Source organism: Gobius niger, assembly GCF_951799975.1.
Source record: "Gobius niger genome assembly, chromosome: 6".
NCBI classification, from domain to species: domain Eukaryota; kingdom Metazoa; phylum Chordata; class Actinopteri; order Gobiiformes; family Gobiidae; genus Gobius; species Gobius niger.
The window spans coordinates 33,739,096-33,752,733 of NC_136857.1; the positions used below are offsets into that span (position 1 = coordinate 33,739,096).

General features: G+C 38.9%; 2 protein-coding genes across 3 annotated transcripts in view; one reads left to right on the forward strand and one right to left on the reverse strand.

Annotated features, from left to right (window-relative positions):
• The first annotated feature begins 670 nt into the window (after positions 1 to 670).
• On the forward strand, positions 671 to 2,822 carry icmt (isoprenylcysteine carboxyl methyltransferase). The gene is made up of 5 exons (XM_079558981.1): positions 671 to 940; positions 1,217 to 1,305; positions 1,418 to 1,587; positions 1,663 to 1,880; positions 1,953 to 2,822. Exons 1-5 carry the CDS (start codon positions 722 to 724, stop codon positions 2,130 to 2,132), a joined length of 876 nt encoding a protein of 291 aa, XP_079415107.1. The 5' UTR covers positions 671 to 721; the 3' UTR covers positions 2,133 to 2,822.
• Positions 2,823 to 9,900: 7,078 nt separating this feature from the next.
• rtel1 (regulator of telomere elongation helicase 1) overlaps positions 9,901 to 13,638 on the reverse strand; it is a 35,525-nt gene continuing 31,787 nt past the window's right edge. For both annotated transcript variants that reach the window (XM_079558730.1, XM_079558729.1), the window contains exons 33-34: positions 12,891 to 13,025; positions 9,901 to 10,022 (exon numbers count right to left, since the gene is read on the reverse strand). In XM_079558730.1, the coding sequence (XP_079414856.1) occupies positions 9,955 to 10,022; positions 12,891 to 13,025 (203 nt within the window). In that variant the 3' untranslated portion in view covers positions 9,901 to 9,954. The remainder of the gene's footprint in view (positions 10,023 to 12,890; positions 13,026 to 13,638) is intronic.

The window sequence follows — 13,638 nt, forward strand, 5'->3', positions numbered from 1 at the left end:
AGTATGTAAAAACGGTGGCCAATTCCATTAAAAGGCTTCAAAACAGAGATGGAAATACACTGTAAAAGCAACAAAAAATGTCAAAAACACGGCAAAAAAAAATTCCAAAGAAACTACAAAAATATGACAAACACGAAAAAAGTGTGACAAACAGTGTGTCTTAGCTTTCAAATGAGGCTGTCAGCTCCAGTCGATAAGCTTCTAGATTTGGGTAAATCGGAACTAAAGAAAATGCGCTCGGCGGGGGTTAAGAGGTTAGCAAACCTGTCAGACCTGACCGCTGTTGCTGCCATCTTACGGTGGCTTATGAATGCGCTTCTTCTGTGTTTCTGTTTCATATGTCTGTGGTCCGCTGGCCTCGAAGCTTTTCAGCCACTGAAAACGGCTTTGTTCTGTTTACGGTGATGTTGGTTGTTGCTTTTTATGATTTGCTGCTAGCATTGGGGTAACATGTCACCAGTGTTTCTTAAACGACTTCTTCGACTGTCGGACCATACGTCCTCCCTACTATCCAAAAAAATAAAATAAGAATAATAATATATATATATATATATAATATATATATAGCGGCTGGAATAAAAATGTAAACAAAAAGTGAAGGAAAACAAAACAGTAATACGTTTTCATTTATTAATTAATTAATTTATATTATCCAACTCTCGCGACGTTTGCCTAGGCGAATCGCGAGAGCGGTAGTAGGGTGGTGGGTTCAGGGTTCATCATGGCAGGCAGTAAGTTGGTGCTGGAGGGAAGAGTTAGTGTTAAAGCCTTTCTTTTGGGACTCAGTGTGCTCATTATTCCGCTCATCCGAAACAGTTTTGGCCACGTCGACTGGGTCTTTGACTATCTCACGGAAACTCCCGGGAAAATCGCCATTTGTTTGCACACAGCAGTCGTCAATGGCCTGCTGCTGCTCACGTACAGGGGACCTCTGTATAAGGTAAGTCTGCTCTGCACCTCGAATGTAGACTGTGTAACGGACACTTGGCATGAATAATCAACTCGTGTGACACTGTCCAATGTAGCGGGGCAACGCTACTGGCACTCACGCTCGAGCTAAGGTTTATCTGCTGGTAATCTTTAAATCCCTGTGTGGAGGAGCGGGCCGCCCGATATAGAAGCCTAAGATCCTCTTGTGTGTTTGTTTCATTTCCCTCTTGTTGTCTATATATAAATGGGATGTTCTTTGTCATGATTGTCTTTTTGACCCTGCCAGGTCGCTGTGAGGGCCTCGTTCCTGGGACTGATGTTTGGATGTGGTCTGATTATAAGTGTTTCTGAAAGCAGCTGGACTCACTTTGGCTGGTAAGTACTTAAACTCCGCCATGGTCAGGGATTGTGTCTTCATATGGGTGCTTCGGCCAGGTATGTGCATTGGCTGTGACTGTCACATGAGCTCCGTGCTGTGTCCCCCCAGGTACATGTGCTCCCTGTCCTTCTTCCATTACTCGGAGTACCTGGTGACGGCCATCATTAACCCACGCAGTCTGTCGCTGGACTCCTTTCTGCTGAATCACAGTCTGGAGTACAGCCTGGCCGCCCTCTCCTCATGGGTGGAGTTCACTGTGGAGAAACTTTCAGCTCCAGGTACAAAGTTTCTGTTCTAAAACGTATTTTCATCTTCAGCATAGTGTTCTGACAGATAGCATATCCTTCTGACAGAGCTGAAGCAGGTGAACTGGATCAGCGTGGTGGGGTTGGTCATGGTGCTGTGTGGAGAAGCCCTGCGGAAAGCTGCTATGTTGACTGCAGGCTCCAACTTTAACCACATTGTTCAGAATGAAAAGGCCCAAAGCCATGTTCTGGTCACAAGTGGGGTCTACGCCTACTTCAGACACCCGTCTTATGTGGGCTGGTTCTACTGGAGTATAGGAACACAGGTGAGTGAGAATAGTGGAAGAGAAGCATAAATGCACATTTGACATGTTTGAAGTAATGCTGCTCTGTTGCAGGTGATCCTGTGTAACCCTGTGTGCATCATGGGCTACACAATAGCCAGCTGGCGCTTCTTTCGGGAACGTATTGAGGAGGAAGAGCTGTCGCTCATCCACTTTTTTGCCGAGGCCTATGTGGAGTACAAGAAGAAAGTGCCCACAGGACTGCCCTTCATCTCAGGCATTCGTGTCAACTGAAGATTCCACGTCAAACTGCCTGGTAGTTCCCCTGGTAGTTCTCCGACCGACTGGCCGCTGCTGAAGCAGAGGCTTTATACCAGAGCACTGACTGTTGGTGACCACAGGTGGGATGGACTTGTCTGCACTTGTTTTTCTTAGCATGTTTGTGCTCTGATGTTGCCACAGACTTTTGCTCTGCAACATGAACTGAGCACCTCACCATCAGCTGCTGTAGCAAAGGGAAGAGCTTTTATCCAATAGAAAAAGTGATAGAATCAGTAGAAAAGAGCAGCTTCTGTGCACACTTGAGACTTGCAGCTCAAGCCTCTAAGGCTCTCAGGTCACGTCCTCACACGTGCGCACAAATGTCACATTCCTCTGAATATCCCCCTCATGTCACTGAAGTAGCATCTGAGGTGGAGCCTGCAGAGCCACAGCCAGAATCCAAAGAGTCTGGTTTGTCCTGGGAGCACTCGTCCAGACCAGTGCAGTAGCATTGCTAAAGCGGGTTGTTTTGCGGGGATCATTTTGCTGTATGAATGCACTGGTTAGAACAGTTTCCTGTTGTAAGAGGTTGAAGTGCATTTGTCTGGACTTATTGTATTTATAAAGCAGGACATTTGAAAGTTGCTGGCTTGCTTACAAAATATTAAGTTTTCATACATTTTTAATGTTATTTAATTATAAAACCTATCAATAAATAAACTTGATGAGGTCTAGTGTGTGTGTGTGTGTGTGTGTGTGTGTTTCTCTCAACATCATAGCATCTATCTGCTTGTGCTGAACCCTGTAAATTAAACTCAGCAAACGCGCTTTCAACTGAAAATTACTTTTTATTTCATTCTTCTCTACTCATCTGTCAAAGAAGCTTCAAAATCAACATTTAAGGGGTCACTCAACATTCAGGTTGAAACTTTGGTTCAGTTTGCTCTTAGCATATAAACGTTCACCTGGACACATATGACCTAAACTTTACAATAAAGAGTGTAATTATTCACTGATTAAACATTTCTCCATAAAACTATATTGGAAATTCTAGCTTTTCTCAAAATCTATAGCCACTTCTATTGTGATGCAGCTCCCTCAGTATGTCTCAATATGCTGAGTAACGCACCCCTGACTCATTTGTTTCTCTCTCCATAAATTCAGACTGCTTTACCCTCATATACTGTATGTACACAATTATTATGCAAATTGTATTTCAGTGTCAAAGGTAAAAAAAAAAAAAAAAGTTTTTCAATGAAACTCATGGTTGGTGTCTCAGGGCTCTTTGAATCACTAAAATCAATCTCAGATGCCTGTGATAATTAGTTGTCAGGTTAAGCCCAGTTAAGGGCAAAACTACTGAAAAAGGACGTTCCTCATTTATAAAGCAGATCACCACATTTGTTTTATTGCAAAGTCAAATGACAATGTATCTTAATCAAAATAGGCAATACAAATGACTGCTGTGCATGAAATCTAAGCAGCATCAAAAAATAAACATTTGTTACAAAAACATCAGGGCATTAGCTCATATATACAGATAATTTTTCACATAGTTTTAAGGCACTTTTACATTCTAGAATTTTAAGAGACTTATGGAGCAGGAACAAAATTGGGATTTACCTTCAGAAATCTACATCTATGTAAATAAAATTTAGCAATTTTTTTATCAAATTATTATACATATATTCTATCTTTTTGTCTTTCATAAATACTCCAAATTTGACACAATTATAATCCAACATGGGTACATTGTTCTTTACCTTCAACCAATCGTATAAATCAACCCAAAATTTCTTCACATTGCTACATTCATAAAATAAATGTTCTTGAGATTCAATATCAATTTGACAAAATTTACAAATGTTATCTTGAAATTGGTATTTAATTCTTAAAAATTCTTTACAATGGTATACATCCTTCATGGTTTTAAAGTGCACTTCTTTCATTTTAGGTAGGAGCGGAAATGATAAATATCTGGATCTTATTATGCAATTTTCATTTTTTGACCAATTTGGAGATAAGCCTTTCCTTTTCACGGGGAGGGGAAAATAAGTATTTGTTAATGAAGATCTTAAATTGTAATTATTACATTTTACATCTAAGAAATGATAATCTTCAATAAATAAAGCAGGATAGGCAGGTGTTACAGTTGAATATTGTAGATGTGATTTTATCATGTTTAGTAGAGCAGAAGGAATCGCTTTAAGTACATTGGAATATGTTTTATAAGTGCATTCAAGGTTGAACCTATGTTTGAAATCATTGAACTCCAGTATTGTACCATCGCTGTCCATCAAATGGACTATTGCCCATATACCTTTTTCAAACCAGTCTTTATAAAACATAGATCGTCTTTTATGCAATATATATTTGTTATTCCAAATTGTAGCACTTTGTGGACTAAAATTGTGTCTATGTATCATCTTCCAATAAAGTAAAACCTGCCTGTGAAAATTTGATAATTTGATTGGTATTTTAAGGGGATCAAAGTCACATTTTAATAAGAATTCTATCCCTCCAATATTTTCAAAAATATAAAAAGGAATATGAAACCATAGAGATTTTTTGTTTTTTTGGGAAATTTTGCAACCATTTTAACTTCAGGGCACCATTCATCACTTTAAAATCAATAACATTCATACCCTCATCTTGAATAGGTTTTACTATATCATTTTTCCTAATCAGATGGGACTTATTATTCCATATAAAGTCATATTGAACTTTATTAACGCTTTGAATAAATCTGTTAGGAACAGCTAAAGAATATGCTGGATATATTAACCTGGAAATACCTTCCATTTTGGTCAACAAAATCCTACCGAAAATAGAATATTTCTTTGAAGCCAACTATTTAATATCTTTTTATTTTTCTCTAGTGTCGATTGAAAATGTGTGTTTTCTCGATTTGCTAAATCTTTACTTATAATTATGCCTAAATATTTTATTTCATTTTTGACTGGGATATTTTGTATTTGAGTATGCTCATTATTATGACTTGTTAATATTTCACACTTGTTTAAATTTAAATATAAACCAGACGCTTTAGAGAAAATAGAAACTGCTTTCAAGGCGTTAGGAATTTCATTGGAGTTTTTCAAAAGTAGAACAGTATCATCTGCTAACTGTGTTATTTTCAAAGATTGAAGGGTTTAATTGTTTAATTGTTTTTTATGAATAATGCAAGCATCTCTGCTGCTAAAATGAAAAGCAGAGAACTCACCGGATCTCCCTGACAAATACCTCGAGAAATATTAAACCTGGTAGTGGTCCCTGAGGGAAGTAAAACAGCACTTGTTATTTCTTTATATAACATTGCAATAGTGCTAATAAAGTTTTTCCCAAATCCTAAATGATTCAATGTTTTGAGAATGAACTCATGTTCCAGTCTGTCGAATGCTTTAAACAAGTCAAGAAACAACAAAACACCATTATCTTCAGTGAGATGTTCATAGTCCAAAATATCTAAAATAAGACGTATGTTATTATGTATTAATCTTTTTGAGAGGAAACCAGATTGAGTTTCATCTATGATTTTATCAATACCAGTTTTGAGCCTATTGGCCAATGTGTGGGTAAATATTTTATCATCTACATTTAATAATGCGATTGGTCTTAAATTGTCAATAATAGTTTTGTCTTTATTGGGTTTGGGGATTAGCGATATTATGCCTTGTTTCATTGTGGTCAGGAGCGTATTGTTCTGTAAACATTCTTTAAGTGCTTCAAAAAGCAGCTCTCTTACATCATTCCAAAAAAAGCGATAAGCCGTCCTGGCGATTTACCTAAAGTCATTTTTTTAACAGCATTGTACAGTTCATCAATGTTCAATTCCATGTCACATGCATCCTTGAAGTTTTTATCAATTTTAGGGATAGAAGTATTTATTTAATTGAAAAATGTATCTGTCTCTAGCTCAGAATAATTTGAAGTATACAAATTTTGGTAAAATATAAACATTTCTTTGGATATTTCATTAGCATTAGTTATTAGATTTCCATTTATATTAAGCTTTGTGATTGCATTTCTTTCCTGTCTTATTTTTTCTAACTCACAGAAATATGAAAAAAAAATTCCCCTTCTTCTACCCATTTAGCCTTAGAACGGATAAAAGCACCCTTTGCTTTATTTAAATATAGTTAATCTAGTTTGGACTGTAATTGAATCAACTCTTCTCTTTTGGCATCTGAAGAAGTGTTTCCTCTGCAGCATTCATTTAATTCATTAATAAGTTGTCTTTCAGCTTCTTTACTTTTATCTTTCCCAAATTTTATAGAAAATTTTCTTACTTCATATTTAAAAAATTCCCATTTACTTGAATAAGAAGTAAGGTCACAGCTACTTCTAGCAGTATCTAAGATCTTTCGAATCATTCTACAATACTGTTCATCTTTCAAATAATTAGCATTAAATTTCCAATATTTTTGCCTAAATACACTTTCTTTCTTTGGAATCAGAGATAATGTAACTATGCAATGGTCTGTCACAGGAGCAGCAGAAATGTCCACTTGTGAAGTGTGATTTAAAATTTCCTGAGATACTAACCACAAATCTATTCTGGATTTATTCTGTCCATTAGGTCTTACCCATGAAAACTGTCTTAAATCAGGGTTAAAGTGCCTCCACACATCAGATAGGGAGCTGTTATTTGGTTAGGTTCATATGTCACATATCTTGTAGGGAATCTATCCAGCCATTCGTCACAAACAGAGTTGAAATCTCCTCCTATTAAAATATTATCAGTTGGGTATTTAATTTTTAGTTGTCTGATCTTATCAGTGATTTCAGCTAATAAAAATCTGTTCTTAACTTCAGTGTTGTATCCATATATATTTATAAGGATAAACAAAGTCCCTTCTACATTCAAAATTGCCACAATCCAATGTCCATCAGTGTCAATGTTTGAGTCAATAATTTTCCCTGGACAGTTATTGAAGAAAATTGCAACCCCAGCAGACCTGTTAGATCCATGACTCAAGAGAATGTTGTCCCCCCATTGGTTTTTCCAAAATGTCCGGTCTTCTTCACTGGAAGGAGTCTCTTGTAAAAAGATGCACTGTGCCCTTTGTCCTTTGCAAAATAAAAAAACAGCTTTCCTTTTAGTGTTGTCCTTAAACCCTCTTGTGTTTAAAGTTATGAACGTAAGATTTGAACAATTGAACATTGAGAAAAAATAAATAAAGATAAACAAAATAAAATAGAAGATGTACATCTGCACTAAGTTACCTTGCTTAGTGAAGAAATGGGAAGTTGAAAAATCCCTCTAACATGAACTTGTGTCTCAGAAGGTGAACAGTCTTGGATTACATTCATCTAGATATCTTTATGGAAAGATTTGAACGCCCTCGATGTAACCATAAGGTCCACGGTAGTACGCTCTCTTGTTCTGACTTCTTGCCTCTTTCATCTTCGGCCATAGCTGCATCCTTGCCTCACGGTCTTCCTTGATCATGTCTCCAGCAAAACTAATGCCCTCCTTTTTGCACACTTCACAGTTCTTAGTAAGTGGCCATATGTCATCCCTGCATTCTCGTTTCACAAACTGAACAATTACTGGCCTCGTTCTATTTGGTTCTTTCTTACCGATGCGGTGAACACAGTCCACGTTATCCCGTATGTCCCACGAGACTCCGGGAGCAATCTTGGAGAAAATGGAGATCACTCGTCTCTTGACATCATCATCATCTTTTTCTTTGAGACCTTTGATGCGCAGATTCCATCTATATTCAATCGCCTCCTTAGTTAGCTCCGTTACTCGAGCACAATTATCTTCAAGCTTAGTAGACATTTCATCCATCCGCTTTTCTTGTACATCAAATCTTGCTGATAATTTCTTTACCTCTTCAAGGTTTTGTTGTTGCCCCAATGTCTTCAGACGAATTATCATCATCAGATTTGTTCTTTTTCAAAGTCTGAGATTGTTTATTTGGGGTAGCTGGGGCGCCCCGTTTCCCGCCGCAGGCTTTTTCACTCGACATGGCTTGGTTGTAGTCGTGATCCCACGAAAGCATAAATACAATGTGAATTCGAAATGTTTACCGTCTTCGAAAGTGACCAAAAGAGACTTATAATCCTGTCTTAATCTACTTTTAAGGGAGCCCGGGAAAGTAAGTGCTGCTCAGAGCGCCATCTTGCCGGAAGTCATTATTATTATTAGATCACCACTTTCATAGCCTGGCTAGTCACAAGTGATATTTAGCCTGGGGACCACCAATTCATTTTCTCGTTTGAAAGGTGTGGTTTACGATTGTCCATAGCCGTTTATTGGGCGCTACGAATGTCTACACTATAAAAAGTAAATATCAAGCATTGGCTTAAATTACTTGAATTGAGGAAATGTATCTTGTTTTGAGTGGTTTTCACTCTTCCTGATCGGACCAAGTTTACTTTGCGTGTTTGAGGACATTTCAGACCAGTTCTAGGGTAAATCTCGCTTGAAATAAGAAAGTAAAATTGCCAATGAGATAAGACCAATTTTCTTACCCCATTGGCAAAGAAAATTACCTGAAATAAGGACGAAATGTATCGAAACGAGTCAGAAACATCTCAGAACAAGTGAAATAATCTAGGACAAATGCCCAAGAACTTCTTAACTAGTCAAAACAGCTAAAATTTGGATTATTATGCTCAAATTGAGATGTTTATACTGATCTAGATACTAGATACTTTTTGCAGTGTATCATATGTGTCTGCACGAGTAGCCATAGCCGATCGTATCAGATGATGTATGACATACTGTAAAGTTTCGAGCTAAACTATTTAGGACACGTTCTAAAGCTCGATCAAATTATGGAGTTGCTGCTGTCATATTGGATCTGTAAATAAACAAAAAAAAATAAAAAATGTAATCCCTAAACAAACTACAAGTTTTCGTATATCGATTAGCGTGTCATTGTCTTGCCGTCCCTCCTCGTTCTGTGATTGGTCCCAAATCCATGCGAAAATTTCGGCCATGGTCCCCAGCCTGATGTGCAGTTTGAAATGATTCAAGCGCACACAGCAGCACGGTTAATCCCAGGCTACCATTTTCAAGCAATATGGGAAAGAAAAAGGATCTCTCTGCTGATGAAAAGCATGAAATCGTTGAATGCCTTGGTCTAGGTATGAACACCTTTGATATTTCATGAAAGATTAAGCGTGATCATCGTACTGTTCAAGAGATTTGAGGCTGATTCAGAGCAAACACGGGTTTGTGCAGACAAATACATCAGCTTAATAGAACAGCTGCTAGAAAGCAGCAAACGGATATTTGAAGCTGCAGGTGTCTATGGAGTCTCGCGAACATCAAGGTGTAGGACCCTCCAGAGGCTGCAGTTGCGCATAAACCGTCTATCCCCCCACCCCACGAGTGCTAACCACTATTCCACCGTGCCGTCTAGAAACGCGTTTAGGCAACAGCTAAGAGAGTTTAAGCAACTATCCCCGACTTTTACATACACATTTGCATTTGATAACAGTAAATCTAAATAGGAAGTACAGCTTTGTTGCCTTAATTGTTTAAATACAGTTTATTATAATCAAAACAACACATTTAAGATGCTATACAAGCCAGAATGCATGTTCATGTTTCATCGTTCCACACAGAAGTACAGTTCATGTTATTCCGCCGGTCCCACAGTTGCTGGGAGCGGACAGGCAGACTGGGTCGAGGAGACTCTGGCGAGGAGACTCGGGTGGGGAGCTTCGGGCGAGGAGACTCTGGCCTGGGACCTCAGCTCCAGCTTCTGAGCTGGATGTATAAGATTTCATTTCTCCTCGGATTCATGTGGTGAACTGATCACCATTACTGTTGGAGTCGCTGTTCTACTAACGGTTTGTCAAACTAAACTATGATAGACCCCGCCCGAATACCAAGTCAGTACTTTCTTTGACTGTTCGGGAAAAAAGTTGAAATCTTGCTTTGTTTCTTCTCAGCAGGCGATGCTGAAATAAAACACATTTATTTGACAAGTTAGACACATTGCCGTCTTTTTGAGACCAATTGTTTTTCTTATTTTATTTAACAGGATTGAATTATACACCAGGATTACTAATGGTGCGCTTTCACTACTGTCAATATGGACTTATAGACCAGACTATTTTCCTGATTTTCCTGCTGTACACATGGACAGTGGGCAGACAATGACATTTTCTGTCCCTTGTACTCTTCAGACTCTCCTTCTAAACACTTACCATTGTGTATTTACAAATAAAACTAAGACACCTGTTTAAAGGTGCACTATGCAACTTATGATGTAAAAAAAAAATTATATTGCGTATTTGACCTTTCATTGGCAGAATGAGAGCTTAGCATTGAGCCTTTACTTTAGATCCCGGTGGCCCTCCATGACCAATTGGGTTTCTGGTAGGTTTTCACTGCTAATCAGACTGTCTCCATGGTTACGCAAGCATTCTGTTCGGAACACCTACCAGAAATCCCCAAAAAACTGAATGATTTTAAAATTGTGGGCAGATTTTCCAAACCATAGAGACCCCACACATGGCGATTATAAAATCACGGATCCAACAGTTTTGGTCGCGCAGTGTGTGGTGCAGCCACACGGCAAAATCAGCACTTCACACACAAACTGAATTTACACACCAACATTTCCAAGTTAAAACTTGTGGACATCAAAGAGACTTCAGAGTAAACCAACATGGCGGACGGAGAAGAGGCAGTGGTGATTGTAGTAAACAAACTACAGACGGCCACCGGACTTTCGCCATAACGGCTGTTTTGACTTTGGATTCCACTCAGTACCTTACTTGCCGCCTCGTCACCTCGCTTTCTGATTGGCTACACGTCACAGTCCACAGGCTGCGGCTCATTTCTCCTCGGGGCTATATTTAACACAATCCGTTTCGCTTTGAGCATGTGGATCACCGCGAGCTCGAGCCGTGCTCCAGCTGGTCAACAGCTGATCGAGCAGATGTGAATAAATGCAGAGATGTGAGTGGTTTAAGAGCACTATCTGATCAGATTATCCCACAATAATCGAAGCGTCCTTAAGATTGTTGGAAGGGGAGAATTTGGGGCCAAAAATCGTCCTAATTATCCTGCCGTTTGAACCAGCCTTAAGCTAACTCAATGGTCAAATACGCACCAATATTAAAAGATATGTATCATGCTATTTCAGCCATCCCAAAGTAAACTATAGGCATTATATGATATATTGTACCTCTACCACTATGGAGTACTCATTTTTGTAAAAATATCAGTATTTTCTGGGAGTAGTTTTCAAACCCGGAAGATTTATGATACTTCAATTGAGTTAACTCCACCCCCTCTCTCCGCCCATGCAACATTAGCAGTAAAAGAAATATAAATATCACAGCAATAAGTGAAGTTACTTCACAATGCAGTTAAAAGGAGTTGATATCTGCAAAACAGCTTCATAAATGGCTAACACACAAGCTAACGCACACGCCAGCGCGTGTTTTGATTGACTCAACGCTCTGGTCCATCAGGTGTTTACATTATGGGACTCACGTTGGTTATAAAAGTTAATCCACTTTGATTCTGGTGAAGGCTCACCAAACAGCCAAAAGAGTGTTTTTCTGTGACTGTCTCTGATGGATGATAGTACTGGAAAGAAATTCCAACTTCTTGCGAGTGTCATCAGGTTGAGCAAAGTCCTGACCTCTCAAACACGCTTTTCTCTATGACATTATTGTTAGGTAAGAAAAAAGAACAGGTGTCCAGAGTAGGTTAGAAAGAGCTCCTTCTTCACAACTTTTGGTGCAAACATGACATCTGTTCAGACTCTCAGGGGGTGTGTTTGTTTTCCTTGCAAGGGCAACGCGGCACTTCCCTTTTTTTCTTGTCTTTTTTTCTCTTTCTTTTCTTCTTTCTTTCTTACAACAGAAATAATGAAAACGCTGTTTTAACTTAAAATCAGGCCATAAGGCATTACAGGCACCTGTTTGACACTATGACGTAAAATACGTCACACAGTCAGTGGTATTCCAGGAGAGGGCGGAGCAGTTGCTCAGAGAGCAGGATTTAAGAGGATTGTTACAACTGCGTGTATGAAGCCAAAAAACACTTTGGGGGTGTTTTTGATAAGGAAATAGCATGCCTAAAAGCTCCAAAAATTCGATTTTGCATGATAAAGATCCTTTCACTTTTTTTTTCATAAAAAGTTGCATAATGCAATAGTAATTATTAAATACAACTTTTCAGGGCTTTTTTTTTATCAAGGGACATTCCTCTGAGATTTGAAATGAGTCGTCACAGTTTGAGAGGCACCGCTGTAAAGTAGATTTGGTGACTGAATATATCAGAATGTTTCAAAGGAATCCAATAGGTTGCGTTCATGTGACATCACAACATTCAAAGAGCCCATAGTTTAAAATTGAGGTGGAGGTTAACTGAAAATTCCATTGCGGTAACCATGGTAACGCTCAAAATACAAATTACTGCTGTTTTTTAATTGCTATTTTCTCTGAAATTCTTGAGCCAAATCACATGAAAGAAAAACTGTCACAAAGTTCGAAGTCCTCTCTTTCAGCTCATATGAACTATAGTCTAATTATTTCCTCAAAAAGGCGTCCAAAAGTGGAGACAATATTCAAAAACATATTTGTGATTTTGGCTGGTAGTAAGGACTTTCAGCCGTAAAAAAATATATGGTGGGTTTGGGAATCAAATCACTATCAGGGAAAACATTTACATTTTAGATATTTCTTTCAAAAACTGTTCCTCTCCCATAGAGTTGTATTGGCACCTGCCCTCCTCCCTCCAAATAGAATCCTAAAAAATGAACGCAACCTATAGCTGTTAAGGTTAGACACATCTACACAGTAACTCACCATTTATTGTAGAGGCCTCCATATCATCAGAAACATTAGCATGAGCCGAGCCGGGAGCAGAGCCGGGGCCAATCAGTGACTCCAACAGTTGTGTGTACTGTGTTTTATGATGAGAGCGAATGAACATTCCAAACCCTGAAAAACACGCACACAGAATAACACCTTATTCCAAAAAACAAAGACACCAGACCCCATAATGGTTTTCAATCACAAGCCCCTTCATCTCAGGATAAGTCATGCAATATCATGGCAACGTGTAAACAGGCAGCAACCTCTCTCTCTCTCGGTACAGCTGCCTTTTTTGCCTTTTTATGCTAACTGCATTTGTGGTTTCTGAGCTCCACATTGTTTCACTGTATACTTTTGTACATCTTTGCTGCGTTTTTGTGGGGATATGTGGATGTTTTTACTGCAAAGAGTCCATAATGGTCCTGAAGAAAACAGCTAGCTTATCAGCTAAACCCATTTGAGACCTACACATTTCTTCTTCTAAGACATTGAAGTGGCACCAAAAGCCCCCACAGCTGCAGCATGGTGAAACAAGGAAACAAAAAAGGGACAAACACGGAGGTATGCGGGAGAGCTCACAGCTAAGCCACACATGCCTTCTATTGTTCTGGCTAATGGACGGGCACTGGAAAATAAAACAAATTAACTGCTAAGCTCTTCCCAGAAGATGGTGAAAGACTGCTGTGGAGCGGAGGGAGCTGCGCAGGAGGAGGAGGAAGGAGGAGGTGGAGCTGACCAG

Excerpts from the sequence above, each read along its gene's own strand:
- icmt (XM_079558981.1), top strand. The coding sequence starts at position 722 with ATGGCAGGCAGTAAGTTGGTGCTGGAGGGAAGAGTTAGTGTTAAAGCC. Across the intron at positions 1,588-1,662 it reads GGAGAAACTTTCAGCTCCAG|AGCTGAAGCAGGTGAACTGG; the intron begins GTACAAAGTTTC and ends TCCTTCTGACAG. Across the intron at positions 1,881-1,952 it reads ACTGGAGTATAGGAACACAG|GTGATCCTGTGTAACCCTGT; the intron begins GTGAGTGAGAAT and ends GCTCTGTTGCAG.